Below are 23776 nucleotides of genomic sequence, written 5' to 3' on the forward strand. Positions count from 1 at the left end.
ACTTCACTCAGCGAGGCCAGGTGGACATCCTGCTACGTTCCTACTAAAGTGAAAGCAGCACCTAGGGCTTTTGCTTGACTCCACACGGGCGGTACTACTCAAGAATAAACGAACAGTGAACACTCAGCAAGCGCCAGGCACCTGGGGCAGGACAGGCTAGCGCATGGCAGCAGCTACTACGCACTTCGGATGCTCGGGCGGCCTGAGCATTTATGACAGTTTAGGATGGCGGCTTGTACTCTGGTCACTTCTGGTGTTTTATTCCCAAAAAATACATATTCAGGGATAAGCACTATCTGTTTTCACTGATTTTGGTAAGTTGGCTTTACTTTCTTTTTAGTAGGGGCTGTGGTGGTGAAGGGTTTCCTGAATCACCAGAGTGGCTTCTAGAAGCATCTGGGGAGGGAAATGTCTCACCAGCTCCAGTTCTCTTTTAAGTAGACCCATCCTTTAAGCAGCACATCTAAGACTTTGATCCCTAAAATAGTAAGACTGTGCTGGAAGGCTTTAACTGCAGTGATAGTTCTGTTTTCTTTGAATGTAAGCACATAATCAGAATGTTCTGCTCGCTGGCTGAATGCGTGGCTCACAAATCACAGACTCAGCTGGTCAGTTTTCTGAATCGCTAATCTTAAAACGGATTCTCTGTTCTAATGGAGACACTTATCTTTTAGCAGTTGGGAAGACAAGATGTGATACTCTGGTCTTCGTGAACCCACAACCATTCCAACCGTCAGAAGACTGGCAGGCATCCCCAGAGAGGCTCCATGGCTGTGCATGGGTGGGGAAGCAGGGGCCAGTTGCCTCTGATCCTGTAGGAGCAGCAGCTCTGAGGAAGAGCCTCTCATGGCACTGTCTTCCCTGACTGCTGTACACTGGACCGTAAGTGTTTTGAGGGGGAAATAAAAAGAACCCAAGGCAGCAACTATCCTGACTGTGTGCATCTGTGTTTGGGGATGAAGGGGCAGGACGGTTATGAAGCAGCAGCCTACCTCAGCACGTTCATGGAGCTGACATTTAATGTTTGGAGTAGGAGTCCCTCTGCTATGTGGAGGGGGCAAGGCTGCTGCACTGCACGAGGGTCAGCAGCAAAGTGTGAACAAAAACAAGAGCTGTATTTTCTCTAGGGTGGCTGCTGCCCCGCCCTGGAGTGTCCAGGCCTGAAGAAGAAAGGGCTTAGGGGCCAGGCTCACCAGCGCAGTCAGGAGCCTCAGGTGCAGCAGCTTGTGAGGGGAACCTGGCACTCTGCTCGAGCTGCTATTCACGTAGACTCACTCTGCATCATACAACTGAAGTGACGGGGAAACCAAAGGAGGCCTGTTCCAGAGAGCAAGGCGGCAGCTCCCGTCCAGCCTGGGGCTTCCAGGTGAGAATGCGGGCTCCGTGGGGCAGGAAGCCGGGTACAGTGTCAAGACCCCATGGTGTTCAAAGGGACAAGGTGGGAGGGAGGGAACATGGATGGGGAAGGGCCGGGGGACAACCCCACTGACATGGCAGTACAAGGGGGAAAAGTTCGAGAACCAGAGGCTGCTGACATGAGGAAGCTGGGAACTGCCAGTGATGTGAGCAGACCTGGGTGAAACTCAGACAGGTCCTACCCTGCCGGCAATGGTGGGACACTGCAGATACCAGCATCCACTCAGGCCGCATCCATCTTTATGTTTTGGTTCCTTCAAGTGTGTTCATGTCATGTCTCCTGCCCTAGGTTATGAAAATCTCATTTAGCTGAAGTGCAAGCTCTTGTCTGGAAAAACAGGTTATGATGGTGACAGCAATGGAGACCTCAAGTGACCAAGGAGAAATGGAGAATTCTGCAGAGTCTGTTAAGCAGGAAGCCTCAGGTAAGGCCAACGCGGCACCCGAGCTGGTCAGCACATGGGGCAGAGTGACCTGGAGGCGCTGCAGTGGTGGGCTCTGTTTGGCAGAAACTTGAGTCAGAATCCCCAAAGATGGAGCAGGCTGAGACCGGATGTGAGGGAGAGGTTTAGTGCAACTTAGAAGTCAACTGGGGAGCACTAATCAAAGGCTTCTATTTGGGAGCTGAAATCACTCCAAATCCTTTCCTTTCACTTCGGCCTGGACGCAAACACTCTGTCATTATTTCAGTTTACTGAGTTGCTGTTCCAGACGTTCTAGGAGCATTAGTGCTCCAAGGGAACAGGGAATGGGAGACCTGCCATCTCCAGTCACATAAAGGACAGAAATCCTTTTAATTACGACCATGCCGATCTACGTCTTGCTAAAACAGCTAATTACATGTCAGGAGGACACTCAGTCATTCAGAACAATTGTCATTATATTTTTATATATTCATTCTGTTCTACCCCCCTCAATTACCATGGTTACACTTTGAAAGGATTCAGGCAAACCTTCATTTGATCACAGCACACCAATGTGAATTTGAGAGTTAATTATGGCTGTAGAAAGCCATTTTTATTTAAGAGAGAGAAAATGAGAATGGAGTCAAGGGAGCCAGCGTCCCGAGGTGTCTGAAGCGCCAGTCGAGGCTGGCGTCCCCGGCCCACTGCTGCCCCCACACCCACTGGCGGGGCACAACAGTGCTGTCCAGTCGGGGGCAAATGGCTCCCAGAACTTTCCAAGTAAACGGGATGTCAGGAGAGAAAGGCAGAGGCCCCCGCCAAAGTGTCCTTCTGCTTGGTGTTTGGGAGCTGGCTACTGAGTTGATGGGTGTGAAATGTGGGTAGTAAACTGTTGGGGATATAAAAATGCTAGTTAGAGTTCACTTGAATGGAATGAACGGGATTTAGTTCCGCTTGCTGCTTGGCCCCAGGTGTCAGGGAAAGAACAAGGAAACTAAGTCCAGGACGGACATACCTGTACTCCCAGGGTGCCTACCATGTCCTAGAGGTCTCTGGGTGAGCACAGGACATAAGATCCTCGGGTGCAGCCAGATCTTCCCTCTTCTCTCCTACATTTATTCCCTTCGTGATTAGAAAAGAAAAGCACTCTTATAGGAAACTAGATTTCTCAGGTTGTTAGCTTTCCTTCTGCTGCTGTTTTTCCTCCCCACTAAAGAGGAAGAATGCAGCTGATATGGAAAGTTCCCAATTTATAAGCATGTAGTGAGTCAGCCTCTGAGACGGCAAGATGAGCAGCTGGCACGGACAGTCAGTGAACATGAAGAAACGGCCTCTTATATGACTGGTTTGTGAGGGGGTTTCTGTGGGGGAAGATGGGCTTATGGGCTTGATGTGTTGGGTTCGCAGTTTCTCTTAAGAGGGATAAGGAGATCTTTTCTCTAAAGTGATTAGCATCTTTTGGGAAGAGGAGCATATAGTGAAGGAGACAGCAGGACTGGAGAAGGAAAGGCCCCCTCAGCTCTGGGGAAACTTTCCCTCAGGAGAGCCTGGGCACTCACGGCTGCCTCACAGGTAAACCCTTCTGCTCTTGGTGTGGTGTAATACCTCTCAACCGAGTAACTTAGGTATTAGTGGGTAATGGTCAGCTAGACAGTATGGAGATCAGCAAACAGAAGAGGGTTTCCAGAGCGCACAACTCAGTTTGCCAAATATAATGTGGCTAACATCACTTCATGGGAAATAGATGGGGAAACAGTGGCTGACTTTATTTTTCTGAGCCCCAAAATCACTGCAGACAGTGATTGCAGCCATGAAATTAAAAGACGCTTACTCCTTGGAAGGAAAGTTATGACCAACCTAGATAGCATATTCAAAAGCAGAGACATTAGTTTGTCAACAAAGGTCCATCTAGTCAAGGCAATGATTTTTCCAGTGGTCATGTATGGATGTGAGAATTGGACTGTGAAGGAAGCTGAGCGCCGAAGAATTGATGCTTTTGAACTGTGGTGTTGAGAGTCCCTTGGACTGCAAGGCGATCCAACCAGTCCATTCTAAAGGAGGTCAGCCCTGGTGTTCTTTGGAAGGAATGATGCTAAAGCTGAAACTCCAGTACTTTGGCCACCTCATGCGAAGAGCTGACTCACTGGGAAAGACTGATGCTGGGAGGGATTGGGGGCAGGAGGAGAAGGGGACAGCAGAGGATGAGATGGCTGGATGGCATCACCGACTTGATGGACAAGAGTCTGAGTGAACTCCGGGAGTTGGTGATGGACAGGGAGGCCTGGCGTGCTGCGATTCATGGGGTCGCAGAGTTGGACACGACTAAGTGACTGAACTGAACGAACAACTGATCCCCAAATCCTGAGCACACACCCTTCTTATTTATAGAACACACAAAAAGGAATGTTTTCTGTCACTCCTCCCCACCACCCCGCATCCCACCCCTAAACAGATACCACCAGCAGGAGCTGGTCAGTGCACCCAACTTTCACTTGGGAAATCCTGACAAACAAATGCGGCTCAGTAAAGCTATAAATGGATCTGGCTGGTCTCAATGCAGCCCCAATGAATACAGTAGTAAAACACTAACGTAATCACAACAACAAAATGACAGACTCTATCACCACTCTGATGTAAGATTTAAATCACAGACAGGTTAGCACAGAAAACCAACACACAAGTAGAGGGTCAGGCTATTCAATGCAGAGCGCGCGCGACGGTGCACAAAGTCATCAGTAAGAGAAATTATTGCCTAAGAATCTGTTGAGACTCACTGGGGAAAAAAATCCTCTGGTGGTTCTCTGACAACAACAAAAAGAAAAAGCAATTTTAAAAGGCAGAGCCACAGTTGCATGGGAAGACCGCTTCTACCCAAACTGTTCTTAAGACCAAAGAGAGAGAAGGACTTGATATTCACATTTTTAGGATGGGAGTCGGGGCTCATTTATGAAAAAAAGGGATTATTCCCCCTGGGTGGGCAGAGAGAATGGCTGGTCACTGGAATAAGTAGCTAGTCAAAAAGCAGAGCTGCAAGACAGGAAGGAGTGTTTGTGTGACAAGATGGACCACACCCCCTACTCTGCCTGCTGCAGAAGATGAGAAAATTCCAGCAGGAAGTCAGCTCAAGAGGAGGACTTGGTTTGGAGCCCAAAGAGAAGAGGAGTTAACCATAGACAGAGAGGATGTGCCTGTAGATTTCTGATGAAATGAAAGACGATTTTCTTATACCTTCTAGTTGAAATTGTACAAAGGCCAAACAGGGAGAATTGAAGCAACTCTATCGCCAGCTCTTCATGAGTTGTCCCTTTTGAGGTAAAGATATACCTGGACATCTGGGTAGAGGAGCTGCTGGTCACAAACTGCTGCAACCTTATAGGCCTGGGTGTGGACCCTCCCATCTCCTCGATTAGACTTAAGTGGTTTTCCTGTGAAGGACAATGGGGATGTGGGGAGGACCCAACCCTGCCAAACGCCAGACTGTGGGAACTGTACAGACCCCAAAGGTGGGAGAAGCTAGCCACACTCCTCCAACACTCAAACATTATGAAGAAAACTGCCTTAAGCTTTACTCCAACTGTTTACTTGGTACCGACTGGCCTTCATCTGGTGTTAAGGTTCTCATTTAATACAAAAATGGCATTAGGATGGTCCATCTTTAAAAGGTCCTTCTGTAAGGCTCTGTTTTAAGAAGGGGAGGAAGTTTACACATGTGACTGCAGTAATTCAATGAACGTGTCTTAAAAAAATAAATTACCTGGAACTGCTTGCAAGGGTTCCTCACTTGGGAAGCAGCAGCCCCTGAAACAGTCCTCTGGGGCCTGAAAAATGTACAGCAGGAAGTGAGAAAAGAGGACAGAAAAACCACAAGCACACAGTGGGATTGTTTTCAAAGAATCTATCTTCCCTTCAGAGAGCAACGTAGGGTTTCTATTTTAGTACCACCCCTTAAACCTGAAAAAGCTGAAGAAAAAAATTTACTCCCCAAAGACATTACTCATCAGTGGCAACTCCACATGCCATGGTAAGAACTAAGGTAGCTCGGAGAAGACAGCGGAGTTACATCTGATGACCGAAAACCCACAGCAGATTTAAACTGAAACCCAAAGAGCTGAATGTGCACGCTTGGTGAGAAAGCCCAAGTTAGACACACGGCAGTGGCAGTTAAGAGCAGACCGGCAGTTGTCTTTAATGAGAGGGGTGAAGGCGCCTTCCTCTTGCTCCTACTGAACCCAAGGTGCTGCTACCCTGCCTGGCAAACACATTCTTTTCACTTTTTCCAGATTTCTGGGTAGCAGCTGGTACTCCCTTCATGGATACTCACCTTTATTCTCTGAAGCTTTTTTTCCTTCCTGAAAGGTCTTAAAACATTGAAACCTTTTGGCTCTTCTCTGGCAATCACTCTGTTTCTTTAGAAACTGCAGCTGCCTTTATAGTTTGAGTCTGTTTCTTTAAAAGGAACCAGCAAGAACAGATGATACTACCAATCCCATCATAAAGAAGCTATCAATTATAATAATCTCCTTACAATAAATCATGGATGCAGCTTGTCAGACAGTATATTTTCCTCTCTCCTTTTCTTTCGGATTTAACTGAATGTAAGTAGACAAAAATTCCACCGAGATGGAAAGATAGATACGTTATATTTTTTTCTAAATAATATCAAAGGAAAGAAAGCTAACATAGTCTAATTGCAAGAAAAAGTCAAACACACCAAGAAAGAAGATGAATGGCGGGGGGTGGGGAGGAGGGAGGGTCATTCCTGAGAACAAATGCTACTCTTGAATTTGTTGGTTCAAGTAATACAGTGAAACAGAAAAAGACTACTCCATTTTACTTCAATTCTGGGAAGCTGGAAAAAAATATATACATTTTCCCCCTGAAATCCTAGGACAAGAGCAGGTCCTGCCTGTAGCTCTACAAAGTCATGGACCCACAGAGGCAGCACCTCCATGCCTCCCAAAGGCCCCCTCACACTGACGTAAGCGGGGTGCACAGACGCGGAGGCGAGCGCATCAGCAGGTGCCTTAGGTGGAGCGAGACCAGCTAGAAGATGGCAGATACTCAGAATCTCACTGATGAGGAAGGGAAAACAGGAAGGCCAGTCATTCTCTCTCTCAATGGTTTTAAGTTGAAAACATTTGGTGGGTGAGGAAGGGTGAAGAGGTCAGGAGATAGCCCCCTCCTTCAATCTTACAAATCATTTTCAGGTGATGGACAGACGAACCCTTGCTTAAGAGCCAGCCCTCTCCATATTCCCCTTTAAACAAGGTTTTGTCGCACACAGAGGTGGAGCGAGGCAGGAAATAGAGAGCAGTCGTGCCTCTTTCAGACGCACCCTACACTGGAGGCGGTTCCTCTTACGCACCGTGACACCGTGTCCTTTAATCGAGATGCCCAGAGACCATTTTCATACGAGGCCGGCAGATGTAATATTCTTGGATGCATGAGCAGTTCATCATTTCGCTACTGGATGACAAGGTGATCACAGGGTGACTTTTCTAACGCAAGTTCACTGTTTGGTATTTTGAGTTCTCAAAATGAAAAAAAGATTTATCAAATATAAATATCTTTAAAAAGTAACAAAAGTGCTACATATGTGATCAAGGAAAAAAATTCCATTAGTTACTGCTGCTTAAAGTAGATTAAACTTTACAAATATTACCACATCCATTATCAATATGGCTTCCAATTATTAAATAAATTGCCTGTAGCAATATAGCTTTTCACACCTCTACAAGGACAGAGTAAAGAGAACAGCAAAGCAAGTCACATCTTGCAGACCTGCCGCGGAAGTGGCAAACGTCCCCTGCTTTTTCTGCTCCTATTTAGGAAAGCATTTGCGCTTGTGACAGTCAGTAGGCATAATCCCACTACAGAGTCCTCTACCAACCTCTCATGTTGAGGGGGCTTCAGTTTAATGGCTACAGGGACTGGAAGTTGGTTTACTCACTTTTGGCCTTAGCTCCATCCTCGAATCACCTGTTTTTTGGTAGCAAGGAAAGGGGACACAGACAGGAGGCAGAGCCACTTCCGAGGTGACTTCCGGCACCTTTCCAGGCGGGCACGCGCCTGTGCCACGCACTGTACAGTGGTTCTAACAACATCCACCATTATTACACATTCGGCTCATGGTTTTTCCCAATGCTCTCAAGCTGTGTTTTGTGGTTTTTTTTTTTAAACTTTTTTTTTTTTGTCATTTTTCTGTTTAATCATGGTCCCAAAGGCAGAAGGCAGTATTTTCTCTACTCAGTCACACAGCTTGTGAGAGGAAAGGATGTCTGTGTTGGGCATGTTAACATCAACCGAAATCTGAGATCGAGTTTTTCCACTGACATTCTTAGCACAGCACCCAAAGAAGTATAATCTAGCCACAGTGTGACTATTATGAGGCACGGCTTATTGCAGCTGGAAATCAATTATTCCCACGTCGGGGGGGGGGGGGCGGGGGGGGGGCGGGTTTCTAGTGTTCCTTTTACTCTGCGGACACTCCCCAAATGGTGTCTGTCAATCCTGGCCACACTACCTCAGCTTGCATCCTACCAGTCTAGGGGAAGGAAGAGGGGTAGAGACTAGTGTTACAGGAATCTTAAGGTACCCAAGGATTTACACGGAGCCTACTATTTGAGAACTGAGGGCTAGCTAAATACCTGGAAGCACTTTCTTGGAATGCTAAGACAGAGCAGCAAGATTTTCTAGCCTCAGGGGCTGGGAGAGGGATGTTTGGTTGGTTGGTTGGTTATTAGTTACTGGGAATTAATACTGAGAGAGTATATGTAAAGGCTGAGGGCACCATGCCATCTTCACAGAACAAGACCCTAAGGGCTAACTGACATACAAGAAACTGCAAGTTATACTGTAAGAACACATGTTAAGGACCGAGGAAAGTCTGCTAAGGTGCTACGTCTAAACTAAGTTAACTTCTCGCGTTCAGCCCTCCCTCGTCAGTCGTCATCCAGGGCCTCTGTCTTGATTTCGTTGGCTCCTTGTCGGGCCAGTGCCAAGATAGTGTGGTTGACTGCTGCCATTTCCACAGCTAACGAGATGGGGTCTTGGTGGTCACTGTGGCTAGTGCTGTCATCCTAGATGTGCAGAAAGAAGAAGCAGATGTTATTGGGGGACTGGTGAGATCCTCCAGCTCACAGAAAAGCATGCTGGGGCAAGGGGAAGCAGAACATTTGTGGGAGGGATCATGACAGGGTAGAGGTGAAATGTATTTAAGTAGACACTGAATGGGATACAGGTCCAGAGACTACTGGTTGGCATTTCGATGGTTCAGCAGATAAAAAGCACTGAAGTTTTTTTTTTTTGGCTAAGAATTTTCCCTTCTGTCAGAAAGACTGCCGGGGATGATGATCAAACCTGGACCATTCCAGGTTTGCAGCCACTAGAGCACTAGTAATTGAGGGCCACACTAGTGAGCTTACATTCTGGATGGTGCTCTTATAGATTATTACAATTCACAGGATCTCTCTACTCAGTTGAGAAAACCAGACAAAACTACAGATGCCAACACCTTATGGATAAAAATGCATCTTAGTAGAAAATAAACCAAACCTTCCTAAAACTCCAAATTCTCAGTTACAACAGGAGAGAAGTGTAACTGTCGGAAGCGGCTATGCACTCCGGCTGTCAGGGGAGCTGGGGAGGGAAGCGCAGGCGTCTTCCTTGGAAGGTGTGAGCTTGCCTTCCACATCGCTGTACGATGAACAATACAGCTGTAAAGGAAGCTGCACTGAAGGTGGTGTTACAAAGAAGGTGTAAGTTGCTCACCTGGCGTCTTCAGGGGACTCTACAGCAGAAAGCTTTGGGAAGGGTAAGTCCCTTCCTGGGAAAAAAGCATGGTATGTGCTACCCTTAGGGCCTCTGGAAAAAGGATGGACATGATCCATCTACACTGGTAAACTAACAAGGATGTTTCTGCTTCGACTCCCAGAACATTCTCTACAGTGAAATGTGCAGCTCTGACTTGGAGTCCTCGGCGTGGGGTGGGGGGGCGGGTAGTGCGGGGGAAGCCTTGGGAAGTATAGGCAGCCCTGTTCATTCTCACAGGCTGGTCTTTGGTTTAAACAGGGATCAGCATGGAACTGTAGGGACTCTGGCAGTGTCTACGCTCAAGCTGCAGGATGGTGAGCAGGAGAGCATGGTGGACTCTTTACGAGCAGCCTGAGCAGGGTACACTGACTAGGAAAGAGCAAACGTGTTCCCACTGGCGCCTAGAAGAGACCACACATTCTCTTCATATTCAAAATGGAGTGAGTTTAAAATCCTTAAAAAATATTTAAATCTTTAAGTGGGGAAAAACTCCCACATTCTTACTGAATTACTCCATCCAGTGGCTACAATTAAATATATTTTCCCCCGTAAGCAATGAAGAGGAAGTCAGGGTGAGGTGAGCAGACATGCATTTATGAGCGGGTGTGTGCGTGTCCGTGTGCCAGAGACTCTGGAGGGACCACGGTCTCAGCATGAGGGCTCCCACGGCACGGGGCCGAAGCAGGTAGGCCCTTCCACTGTGCGGGTGGAGTCATGTCCAGGCAGGGCCGCGGCTGCCCGAAGCCCCTAGCATCTCTCAGACATTGAGTGTGTGTGTGGTGGATGGTGGAACTTGCTTGTTTGGATCAGATCCTCCTCTCTTCTTCTACCTTCTCTGCTTCTCTGCCTCCCTCTGAACTTCTTCCCTCCTCCTCCTCCCCATTGCGTACTTGCCAAGTATCCTGTTGTATGACAATAAATCCGTGTGGGTGAATAAGGATTTCTCACAAATTCAACAGGACAACTGAATCTTAACCACATTTCTTTCAAGTTATATGAAAATCTAACTAGACACATAAGCAGAGCTGGAGGGACCTTAGCTCGCCCCCACCCCCCCCCACCCTGGACAAAGCACACCCACAGAATTGAGTTGTCATACGACCCCACCCACGCTGTACCCAGCAGCACCTGCTCCGTGGCTCACCTGCTCTGAGTAGTCATTCCCGTCCACGTCATCACTGTTGGAGTGGCCTCCCGGACTCTGTACGTCTATCCCATGACTCTCCAGGATTGCTGCTTCTTCGAAAAAAGCAAACAGATCCCTAAATTATCTGTTACCATACCATAAAGGTCTAAACACTGAATCTGTATTGAGAAAATGAGAATGCAATTAAAACAAAACCCTAGACTACGTTTTGTTTCTGCTCAGTTGCAGACAGGTGGAATTCAATGGCACAGAGGTCAGGGGAGGAACAACACGTTTGCCCTTCTGGAGCCCCTGCTGCTTCGTGTGAACATCTGAGTGGCTGACTGGTAGGTGCTTTATACGTACCAGCTAACTGAACGGCTCTCCTGTCTTGGGGTTCTACAAAGCATTTGAGGATCATCATGATGAAGAAGTAAGTTTATAAGTGAAATACAATTTTAGAAGCTCAAAACCAGCCCACCATCCTGATCTCAATTCAAGTTTCTTACATGCTTTTATTTTTCCAATCTTGCTTTTTACTAGGTTCCCTGTATATTAAGACGCTTTTATTCCAATTCTGTTAATCAGCTGTTTCTTAGCCTCTGGGTCATAGCCTGGTAACAGTGAAAAGGCTTAGGGTGTCACATTTCCCCCTCTCAAGGCCTTATAGGTAGCTTTCATCTGCACCACAGGAGTAACTGATCAGAGATCATGTCTAATTCCAGATTCTTGCACATTAAGAATGATGAGGTTTAGAAATAATAATGTCATCCTTAGTACAGTACTGATGCTGGGAGGGATTGGGGGCAGGAGAAGGGGACGACCAAGGATGAGATGGCTGGATAGCATCACGGACTCGATGGACGTGAGTCTGAGTGAACTCCAGGAGATGGTGATGGACAGGGAGGCCTGGCGTGCTGTGATTCATGGGGTTGCAAAGAGTCGGACATGACTGACTGACTGAACTAATACAATACAAATAGTATGATTAATATTAACTTTACATTATTAAAAATACAATGAAGAAAAACATAAGGGCAATTCTTGTTAGGCTTAAAGGGTAGTCTCATTTAGACCTGTAGTTCTAAACTGAAGTCACTCTTAAACACAAGGCCCCAGGACTGCCTTCAAAGAAGACAACAGCCTCTCGGATACATTACCGATATTGGCTCTTCTCTTGATCTCCTTCCGCCTGTTAGCAAACCAATTATATACTTTCAGGGAGGTAACTCGTTCCAGATCTGACAGTTTTTTGCCTGCGAAGACATGCAGTAAAATTCAGAAAATCTGTATCTGAGGCTAGTTTTAAGGGACAATACTTTTTTTCTTTTCCAAATGTTCTTTTCACTGCATCCATTGCCAGAATAACAGATACAGAATTTTTTTACCATGATCTAGCACCCCACTCCAGTACTCTTGCCTGGAAAATCCCATGGATGGAGGAGCCTGGTGGGCTGCAGTCCATGAGGTCGCGAAGAGTCGGACACAACTGAGCGACTTCACTTTCACGCACTGGAGAAGGAAATGGCAACCCACTCTAGTGTTCTTGCCTGGAGAATCCCAAGGACGGAGGAGCCTGGTGGGCTGCCGTCTATGGGGTCGCACAGAGTCGGACACGACTGAAGTGACTTAGCAGCAGCAGTACTATACACAGACTTAATTATTGAATGAATAAACATATGGTGGTGGTGGTTTAGTCGCTAAGTTGTGTCCGACCCTTGCGACCCCATGGACTATAGCCTGCCAGGCTCCTCTGTCCATGGGATTCTTCAGACAAGAATACTGGAGTGGGTTGCCATTTCCTTCTCCAGAATAAACATATAAATAGTGGTAAAGAACCCGCCTGCCAATGCAGGAGACAAGAGACACGGGTTCAGTTCTGGGGTTGGGAAGATCCCCTGGAGGAAGGCATGGCAACCAACTCTAGTATTCTTGCCTGGAAAATCCCATGGACAGAGGAGCCTGGCGGGCTATAGTCCATAGGGTCACAAAGAGTCAGACACGACTGAAGCAACTTAGGATGGAAAAATCAACATACAAACAGCCCTAATAACACAAAATGCTTCAATTCAGAAAGTCACACAATATGAAGGAATTCCAATATAAAATATTAAAGGATTCAGCCTGTTAAGTGTTCAAAGTTCACATGACGGTAACATGAAAGCTTCATTTAATTAGCATCATTTACGCAGATGAATCTGTTTCTTTATCGCGTTCCCAGGTAGCTGAAGTCCCCTTACACCTTTAAGGCCCTGTATTAACTAGTTTCCTGCTGTCTTAAGACAGGGATACCATCCCTGTCTTCTTAAGACTAAGGTCACTATGCCCATCTGTTATTGTAACTACTCTGGAACACATAGCGCAATTCAAGCTGCAAATTGCTGTCAAATGCGATGGTTTATGGAGAGCCACGTTCACCAACATGGCAAACACTCTTCTCCTTCATTTTCTATCTTAGCTTTTACCCCTCAATGGGTAGAGGGACCAGAAAACAGGTCAGGTGCTTGATGCCCGGAGGTTAAGTACTTTCCAGGAAGAGTCTGAGTTCCATCCAGCAGAGCATTAGGGCTGGGGTTTTGGCCTGTGAGAAGTAAGGGTACCGATGTCGTTGTAGCTGAGTGTGTATGTATGTTCTGGACGGTTAGAAGTCTGGCTTCTAACTAAGGGGGAATAAATTAGTATTTAATTATCACAAAACAGTTATAAAACTTAAAACAAAAAAGTCATACTTTTGTATGTACCCTTTAAGCCAATCCAATTAACCGGCCAAATGGAGATCAATTGGATCTTCTTCACTGAGAATGGTTTCTGATTTATAAAAAAAATCACGACCACCATACTATGGAAGAACATTTTAGCACATGACCTATGAGTGTTTCAGGGGCTCTGCTGACTTGCACAGGAACAACTGGACTTCAGAATGGAAATACTCCAAGCTAAGAAGTCATCCCAATGTAGAAATGGGAAAGAAGTTCGCTCCAAAAAGAATTCTTTCTTTAAACAGGAATACAGAATTATACAATTTTCAACAGTTACAAAACAAAACTATCTTAATATTTACATTAACAAGTCTTGTTTATGTATGCCAACTTTAAAACTATTTTGAAACTGGTATGTTTATGCTGTATTTTTGGAAAAAGAAATCTATACAGTCTTTAAAACTAGTAATTTCAAGGTTGCGTATCTCAAGCAAGGACACTCATTGGAACTTTCCCACGTGAAGCCTAATTTGGAGTAGTGTAATCACCCCCTCAGAAGTACAGTGTGAACAAGACAGAGCAATGAGCATCCACAGGAGGATGGTGGGAATGGAGCCAAGAGCACCGCCGGCATGAGGAAGAGACTGAGGTCCCAAATGCTGGTCCAAGCACAGCCCAGAGCCAAGCGCGCTTGCTGCCTTACCTGGCTTCTGTATCACTGCGTTGCAAGCATTTGCAATTTCTTCTCTCTTTGCTTCATCTGGGTATTGATTCTCATTGAAGTAACTGCAGAGGCAATCAATTAAGACACAAGTTTGTACTTTTACAAATGTGCTCTCCTTAACACACAGGTTCACTGAAAAAGATGTCCTTTTCTAAGATGTAACATTAATGTCTAGTCCAGGCTGTCTGATGGAATTTCCTATGAAGATAGAAACAGTCTTTCTGTCCAACAGGGCAGCCACTACTCACATGGGGCTACTGAGCACCTGAAATGATGCTGATGTGATGAAGGAAGTGGATTTTTGATTTTAATAAATTTAAACAGTTACATGTGACTAGTGGCTACTATATTGGATAGGACAGGTTTAGCCACTGCTCGGCTTCAATAAAAGATGTACTGGATATAAAAGTTACTTGTGATATGGGTGGCTGACTGAAATCACAGACTTCCGTTATTGAGGCACTGGTGACGACAGGACTCTTTGTATGTCTTGTTTGTAGTAGCAAAACTTGGAAATTGCCCAGTTGTCCATCAATAGGAGAGTGATAGAACAAATTATGAGACATCTGTATTTATACACAGCTACTTAAAAAGGACTAGAAAAACTGTTCACTGGCCTGGGGAGATGTTCTTGATGTGGTCCTAAGTGGAAAAAAAAAAAAAAATCTGTAGAATAATGTGCATGTAAAAGTACTGTTAAGAAATTTTTAACATTCCTGTCTAACTTAGAGAGTGAACTTATGGTTGCAAAGAACGGGGGAAGGGACAGTTAGGGAGTTTGGGATGGACATCTACACACTGCTGTTCTTAAAATGGATAATCAACAAGGACCTACTGTATAGCACAGGGGACTCTGTTCAATGTTCTGTGGCAGCCTGGATGGGAGGGGAGTCTGGGGGAGAATGGATACATGTGTGTGTGTGTGCATGCATACACACATACATATATATATAGCTGAGTCCCTTTGCTGTGCACCTGTAACTATCACAGCATTGTTAATCTGCTATACTCCAATATAAAATAAAAATTTTAAAGAGAAAAAAAATTCCTGCGTATGTGTACTTAAATCTGCATGGATAAAGGGTGGGGGGAGGGGACATATGCATACTTATGGCTGATTTGCGTTGCTGTATAGCAGAAATCAGCATAGCATTGTAAAGCAATTATCCTCCAATTAAAAAAAACCTAAGTGACTAAGTATCAGAATATTGATATACTTATCCTCTAATAAAATGTCCTCATAAAAAATCTCCATGGATAAAAGCTGGAAGGGTACACATCAAGGTTGATTACCTTATCGTAGGGAAAGGGATAAGGAGGAGGAAATTTAAACATTTTAAGATTTATTTTTGCCTTTTTCCACGTGCTAAATGCATATATTACTTCTGTACAATAGTACTTAAAGAAATTGGGTTTACTGAACCCATCCTTGGCATTATCAGGCCCGTGACACTATATGGGGAAACAGAATGCTTATTAGTACTATTTGTTCGGTCACCTTGAGTTTTCAAAAAGGAAGAATTTCTGTGCTTTGAACCTGGAAACTGAAGGTCAGGAGGTGACTCCCTGTCACATCCTAGCTCCTCTCACTTCCGTGGGGGCTCCCCTTCCCCATCCTCTCTGCACCGGTGCCAGTGCCCTTGTACTGGGAGGCTCCTAACCTCCTGTGAGCCCTGCCTTCTGCAGCGCAGCTCCTCTGCGCCGCACCCTCTCCGTGTGGAGAGCAGCCTTCGCAGGAGCCCTGACACAGCGGCTGCCGTCAGCCGCAGCCCTTCCTTTTCCACACTGTGAGCGGCAGGGCTCTGTGTGCTATCGCCACCCCACACAGCGGTCTCCTGCTTCAGTGCGGGGTTTACACATCTCTTTCCACATGACTTTCTGCTACCATGTTTAGAGCTTCCATGTTCATACTGAGGATGCTTCCAAGTCACTGCTCCACTTCCACATTCCTACTGACTTCATCTTAACTCCACCTCTGCTATTTAGTTGGGCAAAGTCATTACCCAGGGGCTTGTTAGAAAAGCGGAATCCCAGACCCTGCCTTAGACTAAATGAGAATCTGAATTTTAACAAGATCTCCAGGTAATCTGACTGCACATTAATGTTTGAAAAGCACAGGATCAGCACATTCATTTAAAATTCAGCAACAAAGACAACAAAAGCAGATACTAAGTATCTAACGTTATATGCATCCACTGTGGGTCAAGAAGAGAATTAGATTGTTTCTGACCACAAGGAGTTTATAATCTACTGAAAGTGAAGTGAAAGTGCTAGTTGCTCAAGTGAAAGTGTTAGTTGCTCAGTTGTGTCCAGCTCTTCGTAACCCACCAGGCTCCTCTGTCTATGAAATTCTCCAGGCAAGAATACTGGAGTGGTAGCCATTTCCACCTCCAGGGGACCGTCCTGACCCAGAAACTGAACCTGGGTCTCCTGCACAACAGGCAGATTTTTACCATCTGAGCCCCCAGGGAAGCCTGTAATCTACTGAAGAGACACATCAATCACTACCCTTGGGCTAAAAGTCCATAGGCTGTCTGAACAGAGGAGGGTGGGAGCACAGAGGACAGTGTGCTCAGTGCTGCCGTAAGACTTGGCAGAGGAAGTGCCATCTGAGTTACCTCTTGAGGACAAGATAGGAGTTTGCAAAGCAAAGAAAAAGAAGAACATTTCATGAAAGGGAAAAAGCATGAGCAAAGGCAAAAAGGTAGATTAAAGTCTTGATGATTCTGGGCATGGAGAAGAGTTCAGTGTGGTGAGAATACGGGTTCACAAGAAAAAATGAGAGATGGTAGTCTGGAGAAGTAGGATGGGGCCACCTTGCGATGTTCCATACGTAATAAAGATTTCATCTTGAAATAGAGGTTTTACAAGCAGCACAGGATACACTCCCAACTGCATTTTAGAAAGATAGCACATTTCAAGACTCAAGAAGACTTAGAACTCCACGTCGAAATCTGAAATTCTGAAATCCCCTAGTGAACTTTCTACTCACCTACTCCACCTCTTCAAATTTCTTCTTCTTTACACTAATCTCGAACCCTTTAAAACCCTTCCCCAACTTAAAAAACCTGTTCATCTATCACTCTTCTTCTGACCTCATCTTGCTTCTCACTCTGAATTCCATGGCAAGCTGAATCCACAGTATCTCTTAGGAGATACCATATGATTCAGGAATCCCACTCCTGGGCATACATCCAGATGATAATTCAAAAGATACATGCAGCTCTATGTTCATAGTAGCACTGTCCACAATAGCAAAGACAAAGAAGCAACTTAAATGTTCATCGACAGACAAGTGGATAAAGAAGATATGGTACATATATACATTTCACAATCAGTCATAAGAAGAAATGAAAATAATGGCATTTGCAAAACCATGCGGACAACTAGAGATTATCACACTAAGTGAAAGTGAGTCGCTCAGTCGCGTCTGAATGTTTGCGACCCCACGGACTGTAGTCTGCCAGGCTCCTCCATCCATGGGATTTTCTAGGCAACAGGACTGGAGTGGGGTGCCATTTCCTTCTCCAGGGGATCTTCCCGACCCAGGGATCGAACCTGGGCCTCCTGCGTTGCAGGCAGACTCTACTGTCTGAGCTACAAGGGAAGCCAAACTGAAGTAAGTCAAAAAGAGACAAATAGCATACAATATCACTTAAATGTGGAATCTCAAATATGACACAAATAAACCTGTCTATGAAACAGAATCAGGGGGCATGGAGAATAGACTAGTGGTTGAAGAGTTAGGAGGTGAAAGGGGAGGAGTGGGAGTTGGGGATTAGCAGATGCAACTGGCATACACAGAAGAGAAACAACAAGGTCCTACTGTACAGCACAGGGCACTATATTCAATATCCTGTAATAAACCATGAGAAAGAATATGAAAGAGAACGTGTGTATATGCATATGTATGTATGTGTGTGTATAACTGAGTCACTTTGTTGTACAGCAGTAGTTAACATTGCAATTCAACTGTACTTCAATAGAAAACAACAACAACAACAACAACAACAGTATCTCTTAGGAGAAATTCTGATTACTCAGCTTTTCTGTCCTTCCACCATACCTGTCCTGCCAATCTTGCCCCCTGCAGAAAGCACCTTCCACTTGTTTTCTTCCATCCTTCAATCAGGGTACCAAGAGTTCCTGGGCAAAGTTATAAAATAGGGCCAAGTGATTTCTTTATAACCTTGTGTCTCTCGACCTTAACTAGGCCCCTTGTTTCTGATGGGAATGCTTTTTGTTCTTCTAGCCAACTGTCTGTAATACTCCATCTTTCGTGCCCCTCTTTCCTGAAACCTTTCCACGCTTAAGTCGCAAGCCCTCAAACCTACCACCGTCATTCTTTTTGCTGATGCCCTTGCCTCCTCCTTAACCAAGACGGAGATTATTAGGACTGGCTTCCTGTTTTCAGCTTCTCAGCTTCTGCATGTCTCTGAGTCGCTGCTCGCTCACCTCTGCGTCTCGTGGACGAGGAGGGTGCCGTCTCCTCTTCGAGGTCTACTTCTCCACTTGTGTCTCTGATCTCATCATCCTGCCCTGTTTCATTTCCTCATGTCTCCTTTCTTTCCTGCATATCTTTTCTTTTTTAAAGAAGTTATTTATTTATTTTAATTGGAGGCTAATTACTTTACAATATTGTAGTGGTTTTTGCCATATATTGACATGAATCAGCCACGGGTGTACATGTGTCCCCCATCCTGAACCCCCTCCCACCTCCCTCCCCATCCCATCCCTCAGGGTCATCCCAGGGCACCAGCCCTGAGTACCCTGTCTCACCTGCATATCTTTTCCCTGTGCCCTCATAATTTACTCTATTTCATTCATTTTATGATGCATATTTCTTCATTATTATGATTCTAAAATTAGGATACATCTTATAATTCGTCGTGTCTGCAAATTAACTGGAAGCGTCTCCCCTCCATGCCAGTATATAAAATAAAGGTGTGTCATACAATCAAAGCCTTCCTAGATTTGATGGAAAGTGGTAGCTGCTAAGACCTAGAGGTCCCATTTCAGCAACAGCTCAATGGCTACTACACATTATTGTGCTAACTCTTCCAAATTATTGTAAAGCCTGTGACTGACACTCTGCTCCCTCTAATGTCTGATTAATATAACTAATGTATATCTCCAGCCATGCTGCTATTCTATTAAAAATTTTTAAGATTTATTATAGAGGTCTTCAGAGTCCGCCTCTCCCCCAAACTGCCTCTCAGCTTTATCTACTGCTGCCCTCATACATGCTAGTCTGGGGGAACGGAGCAGCCTCGCCAACCCCCTGCACCTCTGCGCCCTTCTACTGTCCGTTTCCGTGCTCATTGCCTCCCTGCCTCCAAACCATCTCGTCTTTCACCATACAGCTCAACTGTCACCTCTTGGCCAGTCAAAGGTGATTTCCTCATCCTGTGAATGATGCCACCCGAAACCAGGTGCAAGTCTGACTCTCCCTCATCTGCACTCCTCAATGATGATGGACAGAGTCACCACCAGCCCAGTGCAGGGGCCTCCAAAAGAGATGGCTATCACTGTAAATGAACTGCTGACCATCAGGGTATATGTAGAGTTACCACAACATACTCTTGAAGGGTACATATTAAACTGTTACAGATGATGATTATATCTTGGGAGCAAGAATCCTGGGGTTGGGTGAGTGGGGGGTTGGGGTAGAAGACAGGGAAACATTGGTAGTAATTAAGATGGATTTTCACTTTCTGCTCTATATATTTACTTCTCTATTGAATTTCTAAAATGAAAATACGCTATTTTAAAATAAAAGAACATTAGGAAAACATTTAAACAATTAAGAAGTAGCTTATTAATCCAACTCCCTAAAGTGCATTTGAATCATCTAGGATTGTGACTGGCATTCTAGTGACTAACAGAATAAAACCACAGTATTTCTGGAAGCTAAATAAGAATTTAGAATTTTTCCTAGCACAACAGGGCCTGAGGAGGCGACAGGTCAGAAATGGGCTTTGCGGAGACCACGGAGGAGGCAGGAGCAGCACACTGACCGGTGCCCGCAGTCCCTGGCACGGTGGGGTACGAGGCTGTGAAGCAGTAAGCACCCTCCTCAGGGGCCAGGCTCACGCGGCCTGGAAAAGAATGGCAAAGAGCAGGAGGAGAGGACAGGTGGGGACCAGAGCCCAGCTAGGGCACCCAGCAGCAGCGGAGAGGCTAGGCGTCCTCCAACATCAGCTTCTGCCTTCTCCGGATCCCCTTCCCAGTGACTTCCACAAGGCCTTTGGCCAGCCCCCGGGCGGCAGGTTAACTAACACCCAGCAGCCAGTGAAGGTTTACATGCTTCATGAGGACCAGCAGTGGGACAACCAGGACACCAGACATGTCGTCCTGTTAGGTGGAGGGGCTGACGGGCATGTCCCTGGCAGTCAGGGCCTGACAAAATGTGGTCCCCTGGAGAAAGGAATGGCAAACCACTTCAGTATTCTTGCCTTGATAACCTCATGACCCTGTGAAAAGAAAGATGTGACACTGAAAGCTGAGACCCCCCGGTGGTAGGTGTCCAACATACTCCTGGGGAACAGTGGAGCAACAGCTACAGAAAGAATGATGAGATGAGCCAAAGTGGAAATGATGCCCTTTTGTGGATGTGTATGCTGGTGAAAGCAAAGTCCGATGCTATAAACAACACTATTGCATAGGAACCTGGAATGTTAGGTCCATGAATCAAAGTAAATTGGATGTGGTCAAACAGGAGACGATAAGAGTAAACATTGAAATCTTAGGAATCAGTGAACTAAAACAGATGGGAATGGGGGAATTTAACTCAGATGACCACTGTATCTACTACTGTGGGCACAAATCCGCTTAGAAGAAATGGAATAGCCCTCACAGTTACAAAAAAGTCTGAAATGCAGTATTTGTGTGCCATCTCAAAAACAACAGAATCATCTCTGTTCATTTCCAAGGTAAACTATTCAACATCACAGCAATCCAAATCCAAATCCAGGCCTCAATCACTAATGCCGAAAAGGCTGAAGTAGAACAGTTCTATGAAAACATACAACGCCTTCTAGAACTAACACCAAAAAAAGATGTCCTTTTCATCATAGGGGACTGGAATGCAAAAGTAGGAAGTCAAGATACCTGAAGTGACAGACAAGTTTGGCCTTGGAGTACAACATGAAGCTGGGCCAAGACTAACAGTTTTGCCAAGAGAACACACTGGTCACAGCAAACACCCTCTTCTAATCTAACAACACAAGAGACAGCTCTTCACATGGACATCACCAGATGGCCAATATCAAAATCAGACTGATTATATTCTTTGCAGTCAAAGATGAAGAAGCTCTATACAGTCAGCAAAAACAAGACCCAGAGCTGACTGTGGCTCAGGTCATCAGCTCCTTATTGCAAAATTCAGGCTCAAATTAAAGAAAGAAGGGAAAACCACTAGGCTATTCAGGTATGACCTAAATAAAATCTCTTATGATTATACAGAAGAGGTGATGAATAGATTCAAGGGATTAGATCTGGTAGACAAAGTGCCTGAAGAACTATGGATGGAGGTTCATACCACTGTACAGGAGGTGGTGTTCAAAACCATCCCCAAGAAAAAGAAACACAAGAAGGCAAAGTGGTTGTCTGAAGAGGACTTACAAATAACTGAGAAAAGAAGCAGAGTTCCAAAGAATATCAAGGAGAGATAAGAAAGCCTCTTAAAGTGAACAATGCAGAGAGATAGAGGAAAACAACAGAATGGGAAAGACTAGAGATCTCTTCAAGATAACTGGAGATACTAAGGGAACATTTTGTGCAAAGATGTGCACAATAAAGGACAGAAATGGCAAGGACCTAACAGAAGCAGAAGAGATTAGGAAGAGGTGGCAAGAATACACAGAGGAGCTATACAAAAAAAGGTCTTAATGACCCAGATAACCAGATGGTGTGTTCACTCACCCAGAGCCAGAATCCTGGAGCGGGAAGTCAAGTGGGCCTTAGGAAGCCTTATTAGGAACAAAGGTAGTTGGAGGCGATGGAATTTCAGCTGAGCTACTTCAAATCCTAAAAGATGATGCTGTGAAAGTGCTGCACTCAAAAAGCCAGCAAATTTGGAAAACTCAGCAATGGCCACAGGACTGGAAAAGGTCAGTTTTCATTCCAATCCCAAAGAAGGGCAATGCCAAAGAATGTTCAAACTACCACACAACTACAGTCATTTCACATGCTAGCAAGGCAATACTCAAAATCCTTAAAGTTAGGCTTCAGCAGTACGTCAACCATGAACTTCCAGATGTACAAGCTGGATTTAGAAAAGGTAGAGGAACCAGAGATCAAAATTGCCAACATCTGCTGGATCATAAAAAAGAGAATGCCAGAAAAACATCTGCTTCATTGACTACACTAAAGCCTCTGACTGTGTGGATCACAAGAGGAAAAATCTTAAAGAGATGGGAATACCAGACCACCTTACCTTCATGGACAGTACAGTTCAGTTGAGGACATCAGATATGAAGTTAAAACAAAAGGAGTCAAAAGAACAGTCAAAACAGTAGAACAGTGACAAGTCAGAATATATCTAGCTGCTAATTAAATATATAAACGATACGTTAAATAAATCCAGGTTAGAGAGGGATCTCTATGGACTACACTGCTCTGGGAAAGCTTACTGCTTTGGATCTTTACTGAGGGATGCACAGGCTTCAGGCATTGGAGAGGAAGGGCAAAGTTATCAATAAAAACAAACCTATAATAACCTAAGATGTGCTCAGACAACAAAAAGCAGCTAGTAATGCAATCTGATTAGACTATAAGGATTATATTCAGGGTTTGCCTGAAATAGTGCTGTTATCCTAGATTATTATTAACAACCCCTGCCCCCTCATTCCCAGGTGGTGCTAGCAGTAAAGAACCCACCTGCCAATGCAGGAGACCTAAGAGACACAGGTTTGATCCCTGGGTTGGGAAGATTCCCTGGAGGAGGGCATGGAAACCCACTCCAGTATTCTTGTTCGGAGAATCCCATGGACAGAGGAGCCTGGTGGGCTATGGTCCATGGGGTCGCAAAGAGCTGGACATGACTGAAGTGACTTAGCATGCACTCTCATTCCCCTAAATTGTCCCATTTAGACAGTAAATTATATAGTCAGTCCAGGACCATATCACATTATTGGCTCATCCGAGTTTAATGTTAACTAAAATCCCTATGTCTTTTTCACAGGTGTTTTGTGAAGGGGACATGGCAATTGTCAGAAGAAAGGAAACATTGAAGAAATTAGGAACTATAGTTTCTATCTAGTTACCTGTAAGAGGAGCTATGTAAGTCCAGAGAAACTGCTTGGCCTGTAACAGACACTCAGTAAGCAACTGTCTGATCAAAAGATGGCTGAATAAATGTATATGTGAAGGAATAAATTAATGTAAGAAAGAAACAAAGGGGAAAACAGAAAACACTGATTTCAGTTAAGGCCTTTAGTGAGACCGACAATACTTCTTTCAGGAGAAAGGCGGCTGGGATCTTACCGTACTGTACAATGCACTGTCTTCCCTCGCTTCATTCAGAGGTTTTATACTAAGATACAGCTGAATACAATTATGTTAGTAGTGTTTATTTTTGAACTATACATAACCA

General features: G+C 45.0%; 1 protein-coding gene across 6 annotated transcripts in view; it reads right to left on the reverse strand.

Moving 5' to 3' along the window:
- Positions 1–8686: 8686 nt before the first annotated feature.
- HMBOX1 (homeobox containing 1) overlaps positions 8687–23776 on the reverse strand; it is a 115099-nt gene continuing 100009 nt past the window's right edge. The window contains exons 6-10 of one of the 6 annotated variants that reach the window (XM_068974251.1): positions 14161–14243; positions 11919–12014; positions 10777–10865; positions 10463–10534; positions 8687–8899 (exon numbers count right to left, since the gene is read on the reverse strand). In XM_068974251.1, the coding sequence (XP_068830352.1) occupies positions 8762–8899; positions 10463–10534; positions 10777–10865; positions 11919–12014; positions 14161–14243 (478 nt within the window). In that variant the 3' untranslated portion in view covers positions 8687–8761. Of the gene's footprint in view, positions 8900–10462; positions 10535–10776; positions 10872–11918; positions 12015–14160; positions 14244–23776 lie in introns of all 6 variants that reach the window. The other 5 variants (XM_068974249.1, XM_068974248.1, XM_068974254.1 and 2 more) reach the window with 5 other exon arrangements.

The sequence above is a fragment of the Capricornis sumatraensis genome, chromosome 6 (assembly GCF_032405125.1).
Source record: "Capricornis sumatraensis isolate serow.1 chromosome 6, serow.2, whole genome shotgun sequence".
In the NCBI taxonomy this organism is placed as follows: domain Eukaryota; kingdom Metazoa; phylum Chordata; class Mammalia; order Artiodactyla; family Bovidae; genus Capricornis; species Capricornis sumatraensis.